The 27,380-nt window shown below is 40.3% G+C and overlaps 1 protein-coding gene across 1 annotated transcript in view; it reads right to left on the reverse strand.

Annotated features, from left to right (window-relative positions):
• Positions 1 to 27,373, reverse strand: part of GPR176 (G protein-coupled receptor 176) — a 44,571-nt gene extending 17,198 nt beyond the window's left edge. The window contains exon 1 of the mRNA XM_026850061.1: positions 26,334 to 27,373. Coding sequence (XP_026705862.1) covers positions 26,334 to 26,562 — 229 coding nt within the window. The 5' untranslated portion in view covers positions 26,563 to 27,373. The remainder of the gene's footprint in view (positions 1 to 26,333) is intronic.
• Between the last annotated feature and the right edge of the window lie 7 nt (positions 27,374 to 27,380).

A 27,380-nucleotide genomic window follows, 5' to 3' on the forward strand; every position in this document is an offset into this window, starting at 1 on the left:
AACAAATATGGGCACATTTTTTACTCTTCAGGGTGAGTATGAAGAGCAAAATTAAGTCTGCACATTTTACTAGCCCCTGGAAAATTGCTATTGCAAATCCAAAAGGTCTTCCAAGATAGCAGAGCCAAAAAAAAAAAAAAAAAAAAGCTCCATACTTCAACTAGTGACATAAATACATGAAAAATGTGTGGATCCTTTCCCTGAGGCATGTAGACATTTGCAACAGAAACACTAAAATCAATCTGAATGAAACATGAATGTGGATGTGTGTGAAAGCATCATAAAAAAATAATAAATCAAGGGTTAAAAGAATCTCATGCATTTATAAAATAAGGACAACACTGACAGCAATAAAATCCCCAGTAAACAGGGGGTAACGTGCTGTTTGCATCAAGACCAGAAGGCCTGTGCTCTGGAACGGCCACAGCAGAGATGATGACCTGCCAGCAGAGGACTCCTGCTGTAGTACAGGAGGGTGGCAAGGAGGTTGTAATACAGCAGTACAGTCACTGCTCTCCTGCCTGTTCCAGCAGGAAGACAGGTTGCAACTGTGATTCCCAGAACGATGGAACAAAATCAAGGGGCAGCAACCTTTCCAAGGAATTATAGAGGGTAATTAAGGATCACAGTAAGCAGGATTCTGAGGCAGAAGATTCTCCTATAGTAATTGTTGACTCATAACAAGTTTAAAAAACTTGTTCAAAAAACATTTCATTGTCATCCTCCCCATTCCAAAAAAGTAATCTAGATCACTTGAACACACACATATGTGGGTTGCTGCTTGTTGAGCATGAGCAAGAGAATATGGGCTGAAATCAAGAGTTGTTTAAAAACTAAAAATAATATTTCCCTTTCATAAGGTTTCACATCAATGTTTGTGACACTAAATTCTTGTAGAATTTAAAATACCAGTTTAAATTTAGTTTTGCTTTTTTGTTAAACAGGAACCTCCTTCTAAGAAATACTGGTATTTTCCAATACCAACCCCAACCCATGTCAGTGCCTTGCAATTGGGACATTCCCACTGATGGAGTTTAAATAAGGAAAAAAGGCTTCAATGATACTGAACTGCTCAGAAGGTCTCAGTTACATAGTCTCAGCAACTGTTCGAAACCAGACATGCCCTGAGCCCAGCACAGCCAGCAGGAGTTAACCAGGGAGCAGAATCCAGGCTACAATTAAAGCATCCTAGAAGAAAAACTGGCCTTTGCTCCAAGGGCACCACATCATTATGTTACTAGGGTTTCTTTAATTTCACAATACCCAATTTTACAGTTCTTCTGTCTGCTTCTCACCTCATGTAACTGCTCTTTTCCAGCTACACCACTCAGCAGGATAAAATATATTATTTCTCCCCAGAAACCTCACCTTGTTTGTATCCTTAGCCCACAGTAACAATACTGCATCAGATAGAGGCAGTCCAAACCAGGTCTGCATCTATTCCTGGTCTTAGTCAAGTTGAGCTGTTGCACATGAAAAACTAAATTCTTCCTTACTTGTTTTTGCTAACTCTCATAAGAAACCTTTAAGAAGCTATCAAAAAAATTAGCTTTTTTTTAACCACACATTATTATTTTTGATATGGAGAAAATTTTAATTGCTACAGAACATATATTTTTGATTCATTTATAAGGAAGATTATTTGAATTTTTAGACAGCTTTTATTTCACTGGTTATATTAATTTGCATCGGCAATGACTGCAAAAACAACTTAATAAATACATTTACAAACACAATGCAAAATCATTCCACAACTAAAAACCCCACAGTTTGCATTGAGAACATATTTGGGTTGTTCTACCAAAATAAGTAACTAGACATAAAACTAGTGTTGGAAACAAGCAAGTCTCATCAAAAACATATAATTGAATTGTGGAAGAAAAAAAACCAAACAGGATTGGTTAAAAAAAAACCCAAACAACAGCATTGTACATGGTGTACAATGTCATGTAACAGAAAAACAAATACATTACCAAACTGTCATTAAAGTTCCAAAACAAACCATCAGTGTGCTTACACTAAGAATAAACTATAGAAGAATCTCAAATACAAAGTAATGAATATGTATGTGAATTGTTTTTCTCCTGTCAATTCAATCCGAGTAGGGCATTTTATTAAAAAACAAATTAAGAAAAAGGCATTACAGAAACTCTTTTTCTAAGAGACATTGTAATAAGCCATTCAGGCGTTAAAGTGCCAAGGCAAGCATAAGCAATGCTTAATGAGGAGGCACTCAAATAACAGCACAATCTACTGTCAAAGGTTACCTCAACTCTGTCTGATTTTCCAGTGGGAGACAGCTCATCGGCAGTAATAGTTTTAAACAGTTTGCTACCCGATGTGTACTGGGGAAAACCACATTAGAATCACTCTGTAAGCTTTAAAGACAAGTTTAATATAAGCGAACAGAGGACTTCACAATTGCATAATTGTAATAATATCTCTTTTATATTTTGAAAATTATATAACTAAAGCAGGAAAAAGAGCCACCCGTGCTCCAAAATGCCCTCATTAAGATGTCATCATTTTAGCAAACTAGCATATGGCCTTTCTTCCAGATTCTGTCAAGGCAATCCCATTTTCTCTTTTTCATAAAAAATATAATTATTACTGACAGACCACAACACTCCAGTGCACTCCTAGAAAAATAAAAAATATTCAGCACAGGGAGCATGACAACACTCTGCCTTGTCCTGGCCAAGCCACTCCTATGAACGGAGAAACCTGTGGATGCTCCATATCCATAATTCATTTGGATCTTTGTGCTAACGCTGTAGGAGTGTCACAAACTATGATGCTGCTTTAAAACCTTTCATTTATGAGAAGCGCCTTCAGAAGTCTCTTGTCTAAACGCATAGCAGAGGAAGACTTCATCAGTAAAGTAACAAAGTTGGAATTAAAACAGTAGATGTTCTAGATTGAAAGTAAAGAAAGAAAAAACAAAAAGACAACAGCATTTTACTACGAGTCTACAATTGCCTCTGGAGCCTACTCAAAAAAAATTAATTTCAAAAATTAGTACTATAATGATGCAAAAAAAATCTTAACGTAGGAACTCAAAGACATGTTGTTTAACCTTGACTCATTCTACCACTGCTTGCATGAGTAGCTCAACAGACTGCAGGAAAAGCTGCACCCTGAGGGGAGCAGGGTGTCCCACCTGTATCCCAAAGCTGAATTTACATGACATAGCATTTCCCTGATTCCTATAATTTTTTTTATATTATACACATTTTTAAATTATATAAATAAAATTATTTTTAGTGGAGATTATTCATTTTTTGTTCATGCCTCAGTGTTCCAACAGCAAATAAATCAAAAACTCCCTGGTATTTCAAGAATGGAAAAGTTAATTTACCATTTCAAGCTTTTTTGGTAAAATATGCTAATAGAGAAATGTAACTGACAACTATGATGGTTAAATATTTCATAAACCATCTAGTGTATATATAAATGCAAAAAAACACTAATGCAATATTAATGTTTGAGTTGTGTACACATTGATAATTACTGTTATTGAATTGCTGTTTAATAGCCTACTTATGAGCCTTATTCTGGCAGTACTGAGCAGCAAATATTACCAGCAGGTCGATAGAATTTTCTGGGTTTAAACGGTTAAACTAAACAATGCATTGATTATTTTGCAACATGTCTGTGTTTGGTTTTTTTTTAAAAGAAGAGCACCCCTCTTCCAAGCCAAATACTGATTTCTGCCACATGGCTCATTACAATATTAATGGGAGTCATGTAGTTTATCTTCTGCAGCGTTCTGAAGCCACCCACCACAGATGTACCTGTTAGTGTACACAGAGCTCACTTACAAACCGCAGTGGAAGGCACTACTCTCTCAAGGCTGTATGTTTTCAATGTGACCTGATAATGATACTCTGCAAAGAAAATGGAAATTAAAATTAATTTTTATAATGCCATACACCAAGAGAATTTGTGAAATAACCCAAAGGACTATTTCCATTCCTCGGAAATGAGCAGACTTAATTGGGAAGCATTTTTAGATATCCTTTTTCTGGTCATTCCACTGATCCCAGACTGCTTGATTTATTAATTAGTTGTAAAATTCTGCATAACTAGCTTTCCTTTACTGAGACGATGGGAGTCCCTGTGGGACACGCAAGGAGACTTACATTATAAATAAACCTCCGCAGAAAAGCTAAAACCAAAACAAAATGCAAAACTGAGACCTGAAGCTACTTTTCATCCTTCAAGCAGGCCCCTGTCAATGAATTTGGCTGTCCCAATACTTATTTAGATGAACACAATCAAAAAGCTACTTTACTGCCTTCTCATGCCTGCTAAGATCGTGACACCAGCAGTGACAGGAGAGCAGGACTTCCAGGTCATCTCTAATTCTCCCTGCTATGGACAACTGAATGAAGAGAAGGACAGTTTTCCTCTACATTTTCAAACCTTTTCATCAGGTTAATGAGTAATGTCACCCATAAAAGAGGAACGCAGGTTTTTTTCTCTAAAATACAAAGTGGGGAAAAAAGGAAGGGAGGAAGAGCCTACCCCCTGTATGCATATCACACATGCCAATTGCAAATTCCACAGGGAGAATAAAACAATATAGCTTTAACCTCCAAAGACACAAACTCAGAGATTGATCAGTATTGATCTGATCACCATTTTTAATTCTTTTTCCAACAATGGACCCAGCCCAAGCTGCCAGCAGACCCTTCCTGTGATGACAGTTCATTCCTAACATCAAATAACATCACCTCGGTGTGATCAGCATTAACGTACCCCAGTGTTCCTCTCCGCAGCGTACCAGAGGAGCCAGAAGACATTATCTGGTTAAATTCTTATTTCCTTCAAATGTCACATTTAGATGAACACTGATAACACAATTACCAGATTCACGCTGCTCTGACAATACATAAAAACTGTAATTCAATGCAACTGGCACTAAAATTATTCCCTTTCCTCTATTCTAACTTTGGTTTTATTAACTTATTATTTGTTTTACCAATTTCATGTTGCTGGGAAACAGAACAAATGTTGAAGAAGAAATGCATGCCTCCTCCTCTTTGTCCATATATATTCTTAGGGTAATTTTTTGTTTCTAAGAATTCTTTATCACATTTAAAAACATGAAGATCTACAAAGACTAAAGTCATGCTGAGTTTGTTGACTACAATGGATAGTAGTAGGTGATTTTTTTTCTCTGAATGTATCCTCTTTATGCCAAGTGTTACATCTGAGAACATTATTAATTCAACCTACTTATTAATTTTCCATTTTTACCCTATTTGAATTGTTCATGGTTGATGGGATCTTTATATAAATACATTTTCAATACCTGTCATTAAAGCTATATTGGAGTAGTCATGTACATTTCATGGAATTGCTCTATAGGTGAGAACTTTATGTCTTTTCAGTGGATGAAGCCGGAAAAAAAAATTAATCTCGAGCTACCATTTCAGTACAACACCCACAAGAATCACAGCTCTGCAAAGTAATGAGAGGCAAAGATGGTATGGGAGGCAGTGCCTTTTATTAAACCAACAGCAAAAGTTGGGGGAGGGGGACAGAAAGAGAAGCTTTCAGACATGAGAGTTGTTCAGTACTCTTTGATCTGTATTATTATTTACAAGAGCTCTTTTTTTTTTATCTAGTTTAGCACAAACCAAGTAGGATATTTCTTACATTTACTGGAAGGCAAGTAAACAAAATCCAAAACCAAGCAGAGTTTATGACAAATGCGAATACTAAGTAATCTTCAAAGCTAAGTTTTGTGACTCTAAAGATGGTGTCATTTAGACAAATATTGCATTAACACTGTAGTGTGTACACAGCTCACCTGTTCATTTGGATGGAACAATAGCATTTAGCTATTTTCATAGGCACTTACCTGCATATTTACCTAAAAAAATTTACTCATGTGCCTTTAAACTTAATTTTATCTATTTGGATTATCACTACACTTGCTCCACAAAATATCACACAGCCCGCAATCAGAACAGATGGAAGTAAAACTCCAGCATCATTGTTTTTTTGTTGTTGTTTGGTACCAGTGGCAGGATCATCCAGAGTCCTCTATTTTGCTTTCTGTGGACAAAACTGATTTACACTTTTGCAATCTTTAGCAAAAAGTACATTTAAATAACACAAGGGAACATATAACAATCAAACATATTAGGGAAATAGCTTGTATTCTTTACTCTCAATCTTTCAAAATAAAATCTTGCCATATTTACTGGGCCAAGAGAGGCCTAGTTCTAACCATGCTAACTCAACTGAACTAAGCATAAAACACTGAAAATAAACTAACTTGATTAAAGACCACCTCTTTTTTTTACCCTGGAGAAGTTGAAAATGTACAGGTTTACATCTTCAACAATATTTTCTAAAGAACAAAATTTCCTTTCTCATGAAAACACCTATAGAAATGCAGAAAAATATTTTAACAGTAGAAAGGCAGGCCAACATTTCTTTTTCTTTAGAAGTTTAGGCCATCCCAAACTCCATTAATCTGCCAGAACAAAAACCTTACAAAATGAGCCTTCTCAATACTGCAATGTGCCACAAAGATTTTGTTTAGCAAGAAACAGCCATGAAGAGCCTGAATGGTTTCTTAGGCACAAATCACATCATGACTTCATACCTTTGTATGCAAAGGATGATAAACAGCATGCTTCCACTCTACCTTGAGTCCACACAGATGGGACAGAGCAGTCCCATTGCTCCAGGCATGACACTGAGCTTCCTGACATCTACTCATTTGTGCAAGAAAAACCAAAGCAAACTCCCATACTTTGTTCATTACAGTTCTGAGGTCCAAGTTGGACTCATAAAGGAAAACTCAGATGTGCCAACATCTCCTGAACTCAGATGTTACAAAAAATACAGGCTGCTGTCCTTTGTTAGCAGCAGTAAACAAATAAAAGTTGAGCTAGTTATAAAGTCACATTTATATTTTTTGAACACCTTTTCTATTCTGTTTTGAAAACATTTAGCTCTGGTGACTGACTTCCCTAATAAATCTTCCTATGAAAACCTCCACGAAAATGACCTTTAGCATGAACTAGATAAACATATGCAAGAGCATATGACCTCGTATTAAATCCCATGAAACTGGGAGGGAGAAGCTTTATTTATGTAGAGACCAGTGATTCACAGTAATAGCTGATGGTAAATCAGCAAAATATTTCTTTTTCAGACAGAACAAAATACAAGAATCTCCTTCTTGCCTAGTGAAACGTCACCAGTACATTGGTGCTCTGAGTAACAACCCCATCTGCTTTTCTTCTACACATACTTCTATGCAGAAGGAGCCCCTTGTCCACTCCAACAGCCTTTCTCTCTGAACCTCACTGTAACACTGCTCTTGCTATGTCATTTGTTACCTAGTGTAAGACTTTGCTTCTTAGGTAACAGAGCACAGAAATCTCTCTCGGCCCTCACCGTGACAAACAGTGAGGAAGGATGCCAGGGGCAGGTGTGGGTTTCCTCGCCCATGCACAAGGGCTTCCGCGCTCACGTCGCCTCTCCAGCCATGCTGGCCCCAGGCTCGGCGGAGCAGCTTGTGCCAACAGTCGCACTGAGACTTCAGTCGCTTTCTCTTGCCAGCTACCAGAGAGGGTGAGATGCTGCAGAGAGCAGAGTATACTTTCTTCCCTTATTGTGCCTGAGTGACCGGAGCAGGGAGAGGAAAATGTATTACAGGTCTGGTTACACCTGGTGGGTTTTCAGCAAGCTACCATACCTATCACTTCTCTTAGTTTCTTAAGTGGGGACGTAGATTGGGCAAGACTGGGCAAGAAAGACGGAAAGCAGGCCATGCTCTATCTGCCAGAAAGATGTTCAGAGAAGCATAACCACTGCCACTAACGCTAAAGTAGGGTTACAGACACAGTTACCTTCACACAGGCACAATGTCATGTATTAACATTAATCTTGTATGCAAGCTTTTTACAATTATGCACAAAAGCAAATTTCACAGAGACTGACTATTGAAGGGCCTTAGTGGCCCCAACTGGCCTCACCTTGGACCCCCCCAGCCCATGGCTCTGGCAGCTGTCTGCAAGCTCTGACCTGGGCACACAGCCCTGGCACCAGCTGTGCCTGTCTCATGTCTCTTACCCTGTCTCTTGGGTAGATCTCTGACCTAAGCCACTTTATTTTCCCATTAAAGAGATTAAACACTGTGTGCTGCCACTTTCCTCCTCCTTAAGAGAACATGAAAAAGATGGCAAATATCTCACACAGGATCTACTCTTAACCTGAATGTAGCTTCTTTTCTTATGTCCACCAGAGAAGTTCCCCCTCTGTTCCAGCTGGGATAGCTAACTCTGTGGCTGGTTTTCTAACATGAAAGAAAGTTAAATACAACAAATCAAAAGCTCTCATTTATACTTAAGATCCAACCAAGGTTCCCCACTGCTTCACTGAAAAAAATGGCACTTTCTAGCATGTGTTTCTTGGGTAAGTATTGCTGCAGTACAGGCCTGTAATTTAATACTCCCTGCTGACTACTAACACACTACTAGTATCTGTGACTGCTACTACATGCTGCTGTTGCAGTAGTTGCCATGCCAAAAAGACAATTCTCAAAAAAAATATGTCTGATTGCACTCAGGAGGTTCAATGACAAAATGGAGTCAAAAGGTTACAGGAAAAAGGAGATGTGAGGAAACTCTTCAGTCTGACTGCTATCTTCTCCATAAACCAAAGTAATTTTCTGCAACTCACCTCCATATCTACAGTCACATCTATCTTTATTCCAATTCTTTACAGGATTTGCAACTGTTAGAGTTAAAAAAAGCACAGATTTTTTTTTTTTTTTTTTTTTTAAATTACATGCTCCTGTGATGGTCTCAGTTTATAAATCAACCTTTTGGGAACCCCTAAGCAGCAGCAAATTGTTTAAAAGACTCCCCAAGTCGTGGCAGAATTATTCCACACAGTGGTAGTATCCGATTAATCAGAATAACTGAAAGCACTCAACAGCCAGCAGGGATTTTCTAATTAACACTTGTCCAATGTAGTGAATCATTTTGAAAACCAAAATTTATTTTAAAAATAACTTAGCTGAAGCAAAATAGAAGTGGGGCTTTTTTATGTGTTGGGGTTTTTTAAATCAAAAGCATATGAAAATTTGATTTCTAGAGCTTCCAAAGGTACAGCCCAGCGACTATCTAGAATGAGAGACCAGAAACAGGAGTATTGAGATAAGATCACAGGTTTCCCTAAATAGCCACGTTACCTTTGGAAGTCATTTATGACCCCATTTAGCAAGAGCAGATAATGATTGTGCTGGGTGACATCTCAAGCCTGATATTCAGGAGATGGTGAACATCCATCACCTGACAGACAAACAAAACTGTTTTGACAGACAGCCAAAACTCACTCATAATTTCTGACAATTTCAGCTGCATGAACATATGCACATCACAACCACTGCTCCTTCTGCTATTACCTTGACATACTCTATCTTCTTTTACTGTTTTCTTTGCTCTTTGGATCCAGAAATCTAAATTATAAGCTCTTCTGACAACTTCAGGCAAAACAAAGAGTGACTTACACAAGCATGTTGAAGGCTTCCAAATTACGGGGAAGCACAATTCCAAATATTGATCCATAATGCACAATACAAGTTCATCTCGAGTTTAAAACTTAACTAAAATTATTAAGTCAGGGAAGAAGAAAAGAACGGTAAATTAGTTCAAGACGTAGCTAAGGAAACCACTCTAGAAATTAGAAGCATTATAGATTTGAAGTAAATTGTTATGGCAAAAAGCAAGTTACGTAGTCTTGACTAGTCCGAGTCTGGCCATTGTCTAGAATGAGAGACCAGAAATAGGTTCAGAAACTTTGTGGTGTCTGAGCACTTTCCATTCATTGACCAAAGGATGATGACTCTAGCTTAAATGCACCAAAATTTATTCCTGGGGTCCATACCTGATGGCATACACGGACTTCAAATTTAATTTAGACATTAAAAAAAAAGGAGAGAAAGCGAAAGAGAAAGGAAATAGGAAAAACTGCCCCATGGTGACAGGGAGTGGAAGCAATGGCATCTCAAGACAAATGTCCTCCCATTGATGTCCTTGCCAGTGCAGCAGGTGGTGATGGTGAAGACAAGGCTGTTGATGACTTTCGCCATGCTTTTCCCTAGTAAGAATAGTACTTTTCACCAGGACACACTCAAATGCCCCGTTTCCACACACTCTTAAGACACTCAGCACTGCCTGGAGCACACCTCATCAGGTGTAAGAGCTGCACATCACTCATTGCTAAACTTTGTGTACATATATGATTGGGAGATGCTTATCAGATATTTAAATAGCTAATATGTACTTTGATATTCATTAGGTCTTGTTCTTCCCCCAGTGTTAAACTAAAGGTTACAAAACAAGAGGTTGGAGCAGGCAGGGGAAAGAAGGGAAGATTTTTTCTGTTGGTGGCTATCACTTGTGTGTGTGAAATTAAAGATGTTACATGTTTAATCATAAAAGTATCAAAGCTCAAAATAAATGATTGTGCTATCATATTAAACTAAATGGTTAAAGCACCTGTCACTTAATAAGGCCAGGCACCAAAAAACCTCAGCACACTATGCCAATATGCGTGTCCCCAGGGTGTGGTAGAGTTCAAGTATCACCGCGGCACACAATGGCTGGTACTCCATTACCAGATGCAAATGACCATTTGAACATTAATTTCATTTTAATCTGAACAGAGGTGCTGACACTGAATAAGAGTGATCATTTAAAGCAGGTTTATGTAAATGAATGCAAATTTGTGTGTAAACACAGCTTACAAATTATAACATATAAATTAGCTAATACATTGCCTGAATAAGCAGAGACACTAGATAGAAGCTTTGCTCTTAGATACGAGAGAGAATGTTTTAAGTGAATAAACTCAACTATTACTTAGCAAAGCAAAAATGTGTACAAGGATGGATACTGCTTTTTGGGGGGGGGATAATTTGCTATCTCTCCCAGAATAACCATGTTTAAAAGATCACTAGATAAACAGATTTCATTTGTTGCACAGCAAGCAGGTTGTTTTTCAGCATGCTTGAATAAGTCTGTGGTAAAGCCAAACACATCAAGACCATGTCTAAAATAAAAGCTATTTGAGAAATTCTATTCCTTAAAAGCAAACAATTAAACAAAAAGTACTTTTATTTAAAGAGCTGCTGGTATCTTATATTAATGATGCTGTACTTTATGCTAGCAACTGAAAATATATGGAAATGCAATAGCGTTTTTGCCACCTCAGGCTCCAACACAGACTGCATACAGCTTTTACTTGCAGTATGATATGTGTAGAAGAAGTTCATGTTCAGGCTACTCTTACTCCTTGGGTTTACATGTTCTTTCTAGCCAGCACCAACAACACATAGCCACCTCACCCCAAGCTGCCACACCAGTCTCAGGGATAATCTACTTTCACACTAGAGCTGCATATACGGCACAGAAAGCCTATAAAGTCAGTTTTCAACAATTTAAAAAAGGAGTGGTCTCATTCTTCCAGATAAGTATTATTGGATAGATATGTCCATACAATATATAAAGATGGCCTTGACTGAAGACTGAAGCAGACTGAGGGCCTGCCTGTTTCCCAGTCCACAGGGAAGCCTTGCAGACAGCCTGCAAGCAGCCTAACTCACCCTAACTTAACTAGAGACAGACCTGAACCAGGTCTCTCTCCACCCCTCCAAACAAAAATCAAAGACATTCTCTTTCAGATACCAGATTCTCAGGACTGTAAAGTTAACCTCCTGCCTGAAAAGAGTAGACTGCATGGACAGAGATTATTAACAATACTTCATCAAAGCGGCTAACATATCTGTAACTACAACATTATTAACAGACTACTATGCAAACTGCTACTATCTTTGTTAGCTCCCCACATGATATTAAATGAAGAGAAGACCACTTACTAGCAGTGTATATAGACACCAGAGTCTCTAGGGCTTTATTTGCCCTTCCCAGACATTTCCACATACAATTTCTTTGTTTTAAACTCTATCACACAGAAATGTCTTTGAGCGTGTTAACATGCATTTTCAGTCACAAAGCAATCACCTCTGGCCACTGGATTAGCCCCAGCAAATATAAGGTATTCCAAGACAGATACTTATTCGAATCTGTCCACATTATGCTCTAAAAAATTACTGGAGAACAGAATCCAAAGAGCAGTTCAGTATTTTTCAGCTCCTTTGGAACCTGAAGTGCAATTTCACTTTCTTAAATGCTTAAAATAATCAAAATAAGCCTCCAGAGGCTGGTACCACATCATGCAGTATCAGCCTTTGCCAACTGCATGGGTGTTTCAAGTATCTCCTTTAACCAGATTCTTTTCTTCTGCTGACTGTGTTTTAAAAACTGAATAAAACAAAAGGATGTCTTTGCTATTACAGAGGCTTGTTACAGTCAGAAAAATTTTAGTGTGGTGGCAATTTATTTCTTTTTTCAAATTAAATTGCAGACAGAATACTGAACTTAGCCAAATCTAGCATGAACACTAGAGAACTGTACTGGATGAAAATAAGGATAATAGATAAAAATTTTTATAAGTGAAGTAAAAGAACATTCTGTAATACACTATTGAGTTCTGCAGCTTTTTCTGTAAGTATTCTAGTAATTCTGCTGACCTGTACATGATGTTCCTTGCAATGTTCCCTTTTTCTATTAATGCATCAATGTTTGGGTGAAGCGAGCAAAATAAGAACTGTATCTTTTAAAACATGTCCTCCAAAAAAATACGGACATATTAAAGAACAGTATAGGTGGTGGCATCCCACTATAATTTCCTGATGATTAGTAGTTATATACACAGTGTCACTGTACACCTGTGTAGTCTTCCAGACTTAACCTACACAAGAGTGAGACACAATGTATCCGCAAAAGAGATGGATGCTATATCCAGTCAGCACAGAGCATTTGTTTACTCCAGACAAAATAGGATTAATGCTCATCTCTCTGCCGTGGGAGTACACATAGCAAACAAAGGGCAATCCAGCAGAGCAGGTGGTACCACTGTTTTGACTAGAAAAGCCAAGAACAGTGTGAAGGCAAGCAAGACTGGTGAGTTTGGGGCTGGCCTGATTCCTTTGGTAGCGTGTACCTTGGGTAAGTGGGAGTTTGCTGAGGCTGCCCTGAGAATTTGCCAAGCGATTGCTGTGGAGGATGTGAGAGGGTGGCATGTGAAGAGGTCTGCAAGGTGGTCCACTGATCCTGACAAGGGGGCTGAGCATACCCAGCATAGAGGCAACAACAGGACAAAAGGTAGACACTAAATAACCAGAGTGTAGTGAACTGGGGCAGCCAAGATGGAAGAGTGCACTGGGAGACTGCATTCGTAAAGGTATTCGTAAATGCTTCATACATGCTCACCCACATGGGCATGCACGCACTCAGTTTATCTCATATAGGCTACATCTTTCTTCACTGCTAAGCATCTTACAAAGGGTACAGTACAGTAGGAGGAGAGGAATCTTAATCACTGAAGCAAAAGAGAAAGCTAAAGTAATAAAACTTTTTTAAAAGTAACACGTTAAGCTCAACATTTCAAAGTGCAGGAACAGATAGTGGTACTGGCTGGAGCACAGCACATATGATTACCTATGCAGGGGGGGGTGGGGGTATGCGTCTCTGTGTGTCTGTGTGTGTACAATACAAGGAGTTCCTGGCCCTCATCCTCTTCAGCTGGGAATGGTGAAACTGGAACAGCTAAGAGAAATACAAAGGTCCCAGATGAGGCCTACAGGGACACTGCTGCATAACCTCATCTCCACTGCTGCAGCTCTTGTGCTGGGGATGAGAGTCTTGGGGCAGGACAGTACCCATCTGGGCAAGATTGTCCTCTTGCACACTGGACATGCCTGCAGCAGAAAGGACTCCAAGGCAGGAATTTGCTTTACTGGGCACAGAACTGGCTGGCTTTGAGATGTCAGGGAGTAAGTACAGACTGCACGGTAACTTGCCTGTCAGGGGCAAAGGGACCAGCCCTCTTGGGATCTCCCAATAGCTCACAAGAAAGAGCAGGGTCAATAAGTCAGTCTGTATCAGTACTGGTAACACCAAGAAGTGTCAGAAGGATGTTCTGGAGGCTCAGTTCAGGTGATCAACCAGGATACTGAAGTCCAGGACCTTCATAATCATTTTCACTAAGAGACTTATTAATAGCTCTATATGCTAAGGGCAGGCAGAGATCTGGAGTCTCAGAATGAATGAGATGGTGATGTTGAGAAGGGGAGTTTATATACATTAAGAAATGGGGTACCTTTTGGGACAAGACAGACCTGTAAAAGAAGGACATGCTGTCTGTACCTTAATTAAACTGGAATCAGGCTGAAAATTGCAGGAAAACATTTAAACTAAAAGCTAGGGAAAGCCAAAAGGCACAAAGGAGCGCTGATTCATACTGACACAGTCCCAAAGAGGTTGTAGTTAATGCTCCTCTGAAAAGGCTAACAGAAATAAACAGCCTAATACAACAAATAGAAAAGGCAAATTAGACTACCCTGTCTGTTCTAGATACTCCTTAAAAAACAGATACTAAATTGAAACAAGAACAAAACCCACCCTACCTCAATATTTTCCACTTTTTCCAATTAATTCAGGCAATAGCAGTAGAAAATCTACTATAGCCCCTTGTATGACTGACTGTTGTTTGTTCTACAGTATCAGAGAAATGATTGTTATGACATAAGAAATACAGACACGCAACAAAAGTAAGGCCTGCCGGAGCCTGAACACAAGCCAAGTGACACAAGGTATGGGGAGAAAGATACAAGCGGTTACATGAGAAGCAAGATCGCTTTGTATTTTATCAGTCTGCTGGAAGAAATTGTTAAGTTCTTGCATGGAATTGCTTTGACACACAAGAGAGTAAATCAAAGGTGGTAATAAAAAGCAGACTAAAATCAGTCTCTGTCCCCAGAAAAATTATAGGCTTTTTTTCCCCCAAGAGGATTGGCAGATCAGAAGAGAGGACCACATTTGTCAGGAAGTAAGCCAGACTATTCTTGATAGAGAAGAATGTAAATTACAGTGTTGAATATCATAATTAACAAAGCCTTTTAAAAGGCAGCAGTCCACAGCGATCTCCCATCAATCCCCAATGACAGCTAAAGAACATGAGCGGAGAATAAGACCATTAGAGCTCTCCCTGACACCACCACTTCAGGTTCACTATTGCTTTTGTTGCTACCATAATTGCCGTTTGCATTGTCCAGCTGATCTAATGCCTTCCATGACAGGTTATGCAATTTCTTACCCAGCCAGCCTTCCAATTTAGGATATTCTTCTCATTGCAATGTTTCTGTGGAAGCTGGCTGACTACAAGGCAGCAATTCTTGTCACTGCTTCCAGCTGCTAAATCTAATTTAAAGATGCTAAAAATAAAAAAGGCTTACATGTAACAGTAATGTTCAGAAGGCAAGAGGCTGTACTTCCTACAAGGATAGCATTTAATCAGCAGTGAAATGAAGAGAGGTACAATACAATAATTGTTTCACTGCTATTTCTGCCATTTGCAAACTTTCTAGCAGTACCTAACACACTCTCAGAACATTTTGAGAACTCCTTACTTGTTGGATACCGAGACAGCAATTTAAAGAAAACAACACAGAGAAGTCCCAAGTCATTGGACTTTCAGTTCAGCTGCCGCCCCAGTGACCACCTCTACTGGACACCCAAGAATGCAGTTATTTACAAATCTGTGATGGGCTGGGAGGGCGTGGGGCAGGATCAGAAGAAATCATCAGGAGAGCAAAACATTACCTTGATCATTTAGGAACTTTTCCTTAAATATATGCAGGATGTATATAAAATACATTTTTGTTTTTCTGTGCAAAACACTTCACATTGATATTCCCACTAGTACACATACAATCTACTGTATGATCTCAGAGTCTCATCATACCCAAATTATCAAAACGAAGTGTAGTTTATAGCTTGTATTAGAAAATGTTCTTATAGGTTGGCCTCCATGAGGACAAAGGAGCAGAGAGACACAACAGGGAAGGAGGGGAGGGCAGGAGAATCCTAATAACCTGCTCAGAGAAAGGAACTCCTGCCCCAACCTGTCCCCACACTGTCACAGGGGAGCCTCAGCCCCAAGGACCAGGTATGTCCCCATCCATGAGTCTGTGGGAGAGGGTGTCCAGGTCTCCCTTCAGACTGAGGGGGCATTAGCCCAGATGTATGGGAGTCATTGTGGGATGTAGAGAATGAGCATTTTGGGATTGTACAAAACTTACAGGATGTTTATGGTGGAGGGAAAAAGGTGGCTAAAGGGAAAGTTCAGGCTGGTTTGGGGAGGAACAAGTGTGGGAGACTAGAGGGAAAAGGGGATAAAAGCAACTATAAACTAGCATTTGGTCAGTATACTTGTCTGAGCATGTTCTGCACGTGATCAGCACAGTCTATCCCATCTTCTCATTAAACTCCATTTCCAACTCTTCTCGTGGGTGAGTGGTCTGTGTGCATAAAAAGGTGCAAGTGCAGTAACCGGAGTCAGACCATGGGGCATCGGGGCCCAAAAACGAAGAGCGGCAATGACCAGAGAGACCAAAGAGTGTGCATTTGTGTGGGTGTGTATGTCACTACTGAACACCAAGCCAGACTAGGCAGAAAGTAGAATAAGATGCTCAGGAAGCAAGTATTAGTGTGGCAGTAAGTCTGGGCAGATAACCAGCGAGGTCAAGAGGGCTCTGAAAGTTGGCTAGAGGAGGACAAGCAGGTCCAAGCCAGCTACTGGAGAGACTTTGGGATTTGGAGATCAGCTACTGGTGAGGTTCTGGGCCTGTCTCTGGAAAGACCAGTCTGCATGTGTGTGTCTGTGTGTGAGGCATCTGGGAAACTGGGGGATCCTGGCCCAGCTACGGGGTAGACAGGATGTCTAAGAGCAGCTACTACAGAGGGATCCATACAGATGTGCATATATGTATATGCTTATGTATTTTATACTAATGGGCTTTCATCCTGAGAAGCCAGAGAGGTGAAGAGGACAAGACCATTGGTGCTCTTTGTGTTTGCACAAGTATTGCATTTTTTTTCTCTGTCAGTCCGTGTGGCTGCTTGTGCATATATGTACGTATGTACTGTGTGCACATGTACCTCTTTGGAATGTGTGCTCAGCCTTGCTATGGCTGGACATGAGGACACAGAAGTGCAGCAGGCTCACCTCTATCTGCCTACAGGATTCAGCAGCACCTAAACACCACCAACTTTTCTGGAGGTGCGTCAGAAAAAAATATACAAATTCCTAGATCTTGAAAAATGTTCCAAATAAATGGCAATTCCATTTTCCAATACCACACAAATAAGAAATTAATTATTAAAGATGAACATAAAAGAATAAAGACCTCATTTAAGTGTTCATGGTGCCTGCTCAATAGCAAGCCAATAAATGAGATGTGTAACAGAACTAACACCATTTAAAATTCGTCCTAAGTGCTTGGGTTCATTCATGCCTGAAATACTAACTTACTGCCCATAATATCCAATATACAAAATCTTGATGTATCTAAACTTTCACTGAAGTTCACAACAATCAGTGATATATACACCAACTGACATTTGACCAAACAACTCACAATGAAAAGCAAAACATGACATCCAGTCACTTAGTTAAACAGCTCTAGTTCACAGCTGTCATTAAAGTGCTCACACAGGGACTACAAACAGTAAAATGACTGGTATCAATCAGTTGCACCCTAAAAAGGGATCAGTTTAGCATCCTCAACACACACAATGTTTCAAGACATCGGCTAACCCCCCTAGCACATGTCTGAGGAACACTCTAGCATACAGCGTCCCCAGAATACCAGGCACTTGCATTTCACGTATAAATCATTGCCTAACACACATTTCCAGACTGGGTAAATCGCTGTTTCCCCAACGCGTCTCTTTGAAAAGGCGGTGGTGCTCTCCGAGCAGCCCCTCAGCCAGAGCCAGACAAGGCGCCTCTGCTGAAGCGCTGGAAGAAAAGAGGTCTCTATAGCAACGGGGACCGCAGAGGCTCTCACAACCCCTCTTCTTCACCCACTCCCCAAACTCAATTTTTCTTCCGAAGAGAACTGCTTAGTAGTTCACCTGAAAACACATAAAAAGCAAAAGCATAATGCCTGTTCCAGACAGACTTTATCAAGGGCACAACCTGAACAGGGCTTACTGCTTCAGGGTCTATTATTGCTGAGGCTTAGAACCACCTATACAAAAATGCAAGGGAAAATTATTACTGTAATGTTATGATACCGTAACATGTTAATACTATGCCATTATGACATCAAAATATTACTATTCATATCATTACATTCACCTGATGCTTCTTATTAGACTTGATTTTCTGTTACTTTTTGCTTTGTCAAACTTTATTCCAGCTAATCGGGAACAAAGTTTATCTATGCAAAGTGTCTGGTTTAGAAAATTTCATCTAAAACAATTCCAATTTTTCTAAGAGTGACACAAAACATCATCCTTCCCATCCCCAGACTTCCCCCCCCCCCCCTGGAGCTACTGCAGACATGACCCTCATTCTTTAAAAATTCTCTCAGTCTAGCCTTTAATCAGGTACCTGAAGTATACTTTACTGAAAGATTCCCTCTTCATTCTTTATAGAAGATGCCTGTGGCAAACCTCACTGGTAGCTATTCCAAGATACATATATTTATTCCTTATGCTAGTATACCTTTGTCTTTACAAACACATTACCTAGACCACCAGTTACTTTAGGATTTATCCCAGAAAGGACCTAGCCCTTTATAAATTAGGTGTTTTAACAATTCCATTTTATATCTCTGTGCACAGATGTCAAAACAGGGAGATGAAAATCAGTTTCAGGGACAGGGAGAGGATGGAGCCAAACAGCTCACAGAAAATCCTCAGGAAATGGGGCAAGTCTGAAGCCTTGCCTCTTCTTGTCCTGCAGGATGCTCAGAAGGCAGCCGGGGTTCACCTTTCACTTGGAAATCTGGCATCTGTATCTAAGCACACTGTTTTTTTCAAAGGACACCTCTCTTTGATATTGTCACAGCATGGTTAGAAACCAGGAGATAACAGTTCTAACTCAGAGCTTCCCAAAAAGTGCTATAACCACTAGAACAAAGTTCAAACTGTATCAGGGCATCCTCAGCCTTTCCAGTAAAATTTCTTTCTGTACAAAACAGATTTGGAAAGACAAAAGAGCAAGTAACAAAGAGCCTCATTCCTCAAACCCTAATTAAGGCACTGATCTTCAAGGTCTGGGAAAGCTTCCTGGATTTGGGATTATCTGGGATACTTTCTGTGCATTTTTTACTAAGATGCATATTCAGTCTGAGGAGCAGGCATTGGCACTGAGAACATTTCCTTCTCATAATAATTTTCATCAATAGTCTAATATGGGGGTTTTCCCCCTAAATGTCTGAAAATAATCTTTTTTTTAAATAAGAAATTCATGCAGTTTCATCTACATGGCTAACATGGAAACTGTGAACAGACTCAAATAACCTCAGGAGCACATGCAGACTCTTAGACCTGGGAAATATGAAAAGAACAGAAACTACAAACCATGATAATGGGATACCATCTCACCTAAGCCTAACAAGATACGAACGTTCAGCTACACCCATGCCACAGTCAGTAAAAGCACAACTCTCATAAGCTTCCCCATTTAACTGCGGTTAATGGTATGTCAATTTGTATGTAAATAAGTGAACTGTGGAAAATCCATGTTGAGCGACACAGCTGATCTCCCTCAAAACTGTTATTCCTGGTCTTACTTTCCCATCTCCTGAGAATAAGTGAAGGTGCTATTGTCCATTGCATTTCACCCATCAGTTTTATCTCCCTTTCAAGCTAAGCTCACTGTGCATACTGGCTACAAGTGCTCTTTGGAGATCCTCTTGATTTCCAAGACACCACGCCCGCCCCCCCCCACTGCTTGCACTCAACTGAAAACAGACGCAGCCACTTCCAGCGACCTCTCTCCGCCAAAGCTCAGAAGTAACACTTCCCCTTCCTTCTGTCAAAGGTTTTGGTTGCTGTACTAAAGTAATAATTAGTCTCTGCAGATTGATTATCTCTAATAGCAAGAGAAAAATATCCCTTGTAGAGCAATAATGCTCTATTCCTACATTCATTGTAAATCTGATCTGACAAATCTTTGATAAAAAGGAAGCTATTAAAACTTTACTCATTTTTAAAGGAGACCTATGTCATCCCAAGCTTTAAAAAAAAACAACAAAAGCATCTTTGATTTGCCATTCATCAGTTGTCACCTATTTAAAAGTCATTGTTCACATGTATCCTTTTTCAAACTAGTGACAGCCACAAGAGTAAAAGCAGTAACTCCATGTTCTTCTGAATCAAACAGCTAGTATTTTTTCACAGTTACCATGTTCAAATACTCTATTTTCATAAACTGTTTATTCAGTTTTGAATAGCAGCCAAGAATACATTAGAGCTTTTTGCTGTTGTCATGCTGGAGGAGGAGGTGGAGGGAAGAAATTATTTGAATTAAAAAATACTATAAATTTCAGGTTACAAATTTAAATTCTTAAATCCAATGAAAAATTACCTATAAACTTTGCTCTACTCCTCTGACCTCCCACTGAAAGATCTGAAGCCTCTATTTCTTCTAACTGTGAGTGGACAATGGATGAGTAACACCAACAGCACAGATGATTCCCCTTTGCAGCCTGGCTGCTCTGCTGTGCTTTACTGAAACATATTGCAGTGCTAGCTGCAGTCCTACCACGCTGTAGTTATCCTCACATCATTCTCTGTATATTAGAAGCCCAAACAGCCTGAGATATGCCCCCCAAAAATGTAAGAGTGAGATCACTGCACGGGCTTCATCTCACTGTATGGTCTTCATGATGAGAAAACAAACGAGAAAATCCAGAATGTACCCAGTTTACACAGGTCTCAGAAGGGGGAGAATGGAAAACAAAACCCAATAAACACTTTCCTAGGTCAATTAACAGAATGCTTCTCAAACGGAAGAAATGTCTTCAACATAGCTTTACCAACTCTTTGCGCAACAAGAGAGTCATGGGCACAACCATCAGCAACCTGCATTGCTCTGGGATGTGTTGACCATTGTGATCACAACAAATCATACAAAAGCTGAAGTCTAACTATTCTCCAAGAGGAACCAACTTCCCATGGACATGGCAATGCTACAGATTTTCCTTCTCTACCATTCTAATAGTACTTGGAAGTCCTCTTCCCAATAAAACCCTATACAATCAGAAAAACTCACCAAATCTCTTTTTCTTATTTAAAGAAGAAAAAATAATCCCAAAGAGAACTTTACTCCTGTACAATGAGGAGCAGCTTTAGAAACTCCACAAAAACCTGTGCTTTTGTTATGAATCTGTATCACTGTTGCACACTGCTACTACGGCAGTAGGTGGCAGAAGAATATTGTGGACAGACTCAGAAGAAAGACTAAAACAAGAACCCAGAGACAGACAAACACGGTGACATGCCAAAAAAACCCCAATCATGAGGACAGAGAATATGGTTTCCATCTTCAAAACTTTAGTAATTTGATAAGGCAGTAGTTCTAAACTTAAATTTTATTTTACCCTTCCTTTTATCAACTTCACAATACCATCCCTTTGACAGTAACCATTTGGATTTGCCAGCTAAAGACCCTAGCCAGTATTACCATGACTGCAAATCATCATTCACTTCCACAAGTAATCCTGACTTCATCATCTTAGCCACATCCATTTGGCAGCAGGTGGAAGGAACTGGACTGAAACACAGGTCAGAAAAAACAAAACAGTTCCTGCAGTTCTTACAAGGCAGTAAAAGATTATCTAACCTGAGTCAGGAAGAATACACAGGGAACCACAGAGCAAATAGATCTGTGCAGGATTAGTGGAAATGAAGCAATCAATTTCAAAGTAAATTTATACTGTTCTTGTTCTTCCATTGATGACTATTACATCCTTTCAAAACAAGTTAGGATGTGCAAAGCTTGAACCTCTTGTCACCTTTTACCACACAGGATTAAGTCAACCAAAAGGAATCAGTACTGACAGCATGTGTTGCTTTTCATGTCACATCGCTCCCGTCTGCATCATTCCAGTGTCCAATAAAATCAGCTAGTTCTTCCAATTTGTGCCTTTTGCTTTCCCTCGTATTTCAGGTAATTAAAGTTGCTGCATTACACACAGAAATTCAACACATTAGTTTTCCTTTTGCTAAGTCAATTGGAGGCAATTGAGGGGTCCAAAAAACAGTCATTCATATCAGAGCGTTGACAGAAGCAACATAATTGGTTTGGCTTCTATCCTCCTAGAGTAACTTTTCTTAGAAGCAACAGATTCAATCATTCTGTACTTGCACAGCTATGGCCTAAGCACACTGTTGAGTGCAACTCACCTGACCCCACACCAGAAACACATCTCTACACATGCACTTGTCATTCCAGACTTCCTGAGTCACCAACCACTCTCTTCATTTCAGGGAGTACCAAGTACAGGTGTGGATCAGAAAACAAGAGTGCTAATGAGAGGCACGGGTCTTTTCCTTGTTCTTCTGCTGACGCTCAGTACGCTTGTATTTTTTCTGTCACTTGTTCCACATTCCCTGATCCAAGCACAGTTCAAACTGTGGAACAAGAAACATCAGTGGCAAGCGTTTTCACTGTTTTATTCTAGCCCTGCCCCGAGTTGATAGTTTACAGGCTAGGAAAGGCCATTACTATGAGAACTGCCATTACCAGCCATGGAGCTGCCCATGAAGACAGCATTAACAAAGCCTTCTGATCTCATACATACCTAGTACATCGTCTTGTGCATTTGGTAGGTAAATTCATCAACATTTAAAGCTCCCCAGATTAATTGCCCAGTTCGTGCACCCAGCTAAGTACCACAGACAGAAATGGCTTGCAAGTCTTGAATATACTGCAAATCCTTCCTTCACAGAGGCAAACCGAGCTGATGATCAGTATAACTAAATTGACCAAATTCTTCCCTCCAGTGCCCCGTCATGTGCCAAAGGAGCGCATACCAGGTAGTACCAGTTGGGTTCAAAGCACAAAGGTGCAGATTTACCTCATCTTATTCCTCAGTCCTTGAATATTAAAATCATAGGCCTGCTAAGCAAGAACTTCCACAGAAGCAGTGGAAGAGCAACAGCAGGAAGTTTGTGCAAACCACTCAGCCACATTAAGAGCTATTTAAAACTGTAGCATTAAGCACTTTATAGCTTCCTTAACTCAGTAACTCATGACCTGTTATCTGAAGAACTACCAGTTACCTGAAGAACTCTCATCTCTAACTGCTCTAAGTTGATTTTTAGACTAACAATTATGTTTTGTCCATTCCATACATGGAATAATAGGATTCTTTACAGAAGAAATTTTTAACAGTGAAAGCTTTCTATAAATTAGAACAAAAAAACAACAGGGAAAAAATCTGCCCATTAGCAAGCCTCTTCTGGCTGGTCCTACCAGTTAGATCCTCTAGCTGGTTAAGGTCACATTAAGGTCACATCCAGGTTGAAGCTTTGGCAAGCTTGTGACAACTACATAACCCTTTCTAAAGACAAACAAAAATTCTAGAATCTACTACTGTTATTGCTACCTAAAATAAATAAGTAAATTGAGGATGTGCTTTCAATGTATTGGAAAGTAACCATAAAGAACACTTTGACTTTCTTGCCCTCAGCAAGTATCATGAAACATGTACCATAGCACTATCCTTTCAGTATACAGCAAAAACTAACACAAGAATTTTTCCTACTGTTACAAGTCTCCCCAGAGGTCTCAAGTAAGTGTGATAAACAGGAGGAAAAAATGCAGTGTACATCTCTCACAACTATCTCTATCACATTCTTCTCCGCAGCTGGAACCCAAATTAAATTCACAACCCCAACTGCAATTCTTCCCTCTTGTAGGACCTGGACCTCTCTGTGCTGTAGACTGCTGCTCATGTCAGATCCCAGTATTCATTATCAAGACTAAGACATATATGTTTGTTTCCTTTCAAGCTGGAAGTATAAAAAATTTCCTCCTTTTAAAAGGGTAGTGATATTTTATTCAACAGCAGTGACTTGGGCACACACAGACACTGTGGGATGTACAAGTTGCACATCCACCCACCCCAGAAAGGGTTCAAGCCCACACATCCTACTTCCGAGGAGGGTGTCCCCCATCTCATGCTTTAGGGGAAGGATAGTCAATTCCCCTTGAAGGGTGTCCCCTCTGCAGAGAAGAACCTGAGACTCACTGGACTAAAGAACTGCTATTCTGCAGCTCAACGGAGGGGCTCACCTGATGGAGGAAAGAGCTGGATGCCGCCCATACTCTAAGGACCATGGCAGAGAACAAACGAAGAAAATTCAATTAATTGTGTTTGTGCAAGACTAAGTGTGAGGTAAATATCAAAGCTGTTCTTGCCAGCTGATGCAGAGATAGCGTGCAGTACGTGCACAAGCAAAACTTCCGGCATGTATGAGGGTTGAGCATGCAGGCACCAAAACCCTGGGATGTTCTGGAGATCAGGACTTCAGCTTCTTTGTGGCTTTGCTTCCATTCAGTAAAGAGGGAATAACAGTACATCCACAGGGATGATTTGAGAAGATGTTCTTAAAAGACTCTCAAGTTTTCAGCTGTTATGACAGGGTGTGTCATAAATGTTCTTAAAATAGTGTTTTGGGGCAGCAGGGAGACTGGAAAAGAAGGCAGTTACAAAATAATAGTTAAAATTGGCTTCCATCATGTAAATTCATGAGGCCCACTGCTAACATTTGTCACTGGACTACTGCATTTTCATATTTTAAAAAATCCATTATTTGCTTTCCTGTTTTGCTCTTTGATAGGTCTAGAGAAATTACTGATCTGGAAGCTTCATCAGCCTCCCAGTCATCCAATCTGCAGATAAACCCCTTATAACAGGTCCAAATCTTTTCACAGACTCCACCTCTCAAAAGCAAACTGCAGGAGCGTCAAACCATGATTTAAAGTAATCTTGCAAAATTTATACCTGTGGTATTTTCTGGTTGGTTGATTTTTAAAAACTCCTATCTTCTGAAGGCATGATTACATGAGAGTGTTTTCTTCAAATAAAATTGGAGGATCCATGCTCATGAAAGTAAGTCTGGACATATGAGCCAAATGAATACTCTTAAGGCTCAAAACCCAAAAGATGAACTAAAATTCTGACTTTTCACATCTAATCTTGTTATTTTTAAGACACTATTTACTGGCTGTCATTTTGTGCCAGGCACTACCCAACATATAGAAAACAAGAGTCCTTTCCCCACACTACCTATGCACTAAATAGAAAAAAAGCAAAAACCATGAGGATTACCCCCACTGGACATATGCATAATTGAGGCCAAATGACTCAGTGATTTACAGTAATAACCAGTAAGTGTTTGCTGACTGAGTGCAGAGCTTAACACTGTTCCAAGACTATGCTTACAACCATCTCAGAAATTATTTAAGTGATACTAAATATTACCAAGAAGAAATCAATATTAGAATTAATTACCATGATCACAGAAATGGATTTTAGCATTACTCAAGATCAGGAAAACCAAACCCAAATCCTTGATAACAAGAGCCAACGACCATCGAAAAGGTCCTACCGATCTCTCCTAAGAAAGCTGGGACTTTTTCAGTCAAGCCTTGTGTGAAAAGCCTCATTTCCAGTAAGCAGCTTTGAATGACTTAGACAGTAGTGGCATTTTACTGAAATCCAGCTTATTGATTTCCCAAACAGTGCTAACTTAATTCACCATAAAGCTTATTTTGCTTTTTTTTTTTTTTGTAAGAAGTACACATGTATTCCTAAAAAAGCAACATACTATAAGCACCTAGAAAGCAAACTTACACACATTTGTAAAGTTATATGGCCAATATATTACTATATCTAAAGTGTATGATTCCTACTTTAAGTATGCAAGATTGCACATGGTTATACATATGAATTTGGAATCTGCAGAACACAAATACAAAATTACTGCAGTATGAAACAGAAATTCAGTAAAAATTATTTTAAACACTCCACAGCCTTTTCTATGGCAAAAAGGACAGATCCCATTACAGTTGAAATTAAGGGTGCGATCAACCCATTTAATTTCTACCCATTTAAATTCTGATAGAAAAGTTTTCTAAGTAACACATAGATATAATGTACCAATCCTCATCTATGATGAATACCATTTCATAGTAATAGCTTTGACACATCAAAAACCCACGAGGAACTTGAAATCATACTCCTAAAATGCAAAAGGAAAAGTCACTAAGGCAGCAAATGATGCTAGTTACTGTTACCTTATGGTCTGCAGTCCCTGACCATAAGGATAAACAAGCCACATCAACAAAAAACTCCAGCAACACTCACTTACCCAGCAAGGAGCCTACGAAGATGACAACCTGCACCGTGGTAGTGAAATGCCTGTAGGTCTGCTCCTCGCCGTGCTCCTCGCCCTCGGCAGCGCCAGCCTCGCTGCCGTTCCCGCCCTGCCACACCGCCTGCCCGGCCGAGGCGTTCCTCATGCCCAGAGCTCCGGCCACAGCCTGGTACGAGGTGTGCTCGCTTTCATTCCTTGAGATCCAGCTTTTGTCGTACCCCATGGCGAAGTTCGTGCCTTCCTTGCTGCCACCTGATAACCACAGGTTATCGAGCCCTTCCTTGCCTTTAAGGACCGAACGGAGCCCACTGGCAGAGAGGCGCTTCTGAGGATAAAGCCCCGTCTCTGACACTCTGAGGCATCTTCGCCACGGCTCCGTGCCCCGGAGAGCGGGGCTGGCTCTTCACGTTTCTACCCTGTAAATCATGACGGCCAGCAAAGAAAAGCAGAAAATAAAGCAGGCTCCTCCTTGCGATTAGCTGTCCCATATTTCTTGCTTCACAGTACCACAGCGTTTCCTCAGCATGTTTCACCGCAATAACCGCGAAGGAGGAAATGAGTCCCCGCCGCGGCTCATCTTCCCAGCCCTGCCAGAGGGTCACCTCGCACCCGCACGGACCCGCTATACGTTAAAACCGCTTTGGAAAAGTTGACGGACCACAAGCTCTGTCCCCCCACTCCACTCTCAGCCTGGGCGTCCACTTGTGTCACAAGACCGAGAGAGGAAGGACAATCTCCTTCCCCGCGGCACATCCCCCTCCTGCCCACTCCTCCCGTGGGAGACGTGGCTCCGTCCCGCGTCCCTCCTTGCTCTGCGCCACACTGGGCGCCAAGACGACCCTCGCACAGCGTCCAGAGACGGCAACGACTGCCCAACCGCTTCCACTGCACTCCAGCTATTTCTCGGGGAAAATTAATTTGGTTTTGAATCCCAAGGCGGGGGGCACTCGAGCCTCCAATGAACCAAAAAGCCTCCGCAGGATTCTGCGTGACCCGCCCTGAGGGCGCCCCGCGCCAAGCGCGGCCGGCGGCGACACGCCT

The sequence above is a fragment of the Athene cunicularia genome (genome assembly GCF_003259725.1).
Source record: "Athene cunicularia isolate RWA chromosome 5 unlocalized genomic scaffold, athCun1 chr5_part1, whole genome shotgun sequence".
Lineage (NCBI taxonomy): Eukaryota > Metazoa > Chordata > Aves > Strigiformes > Strigidae > Athene > Athene cunicularia.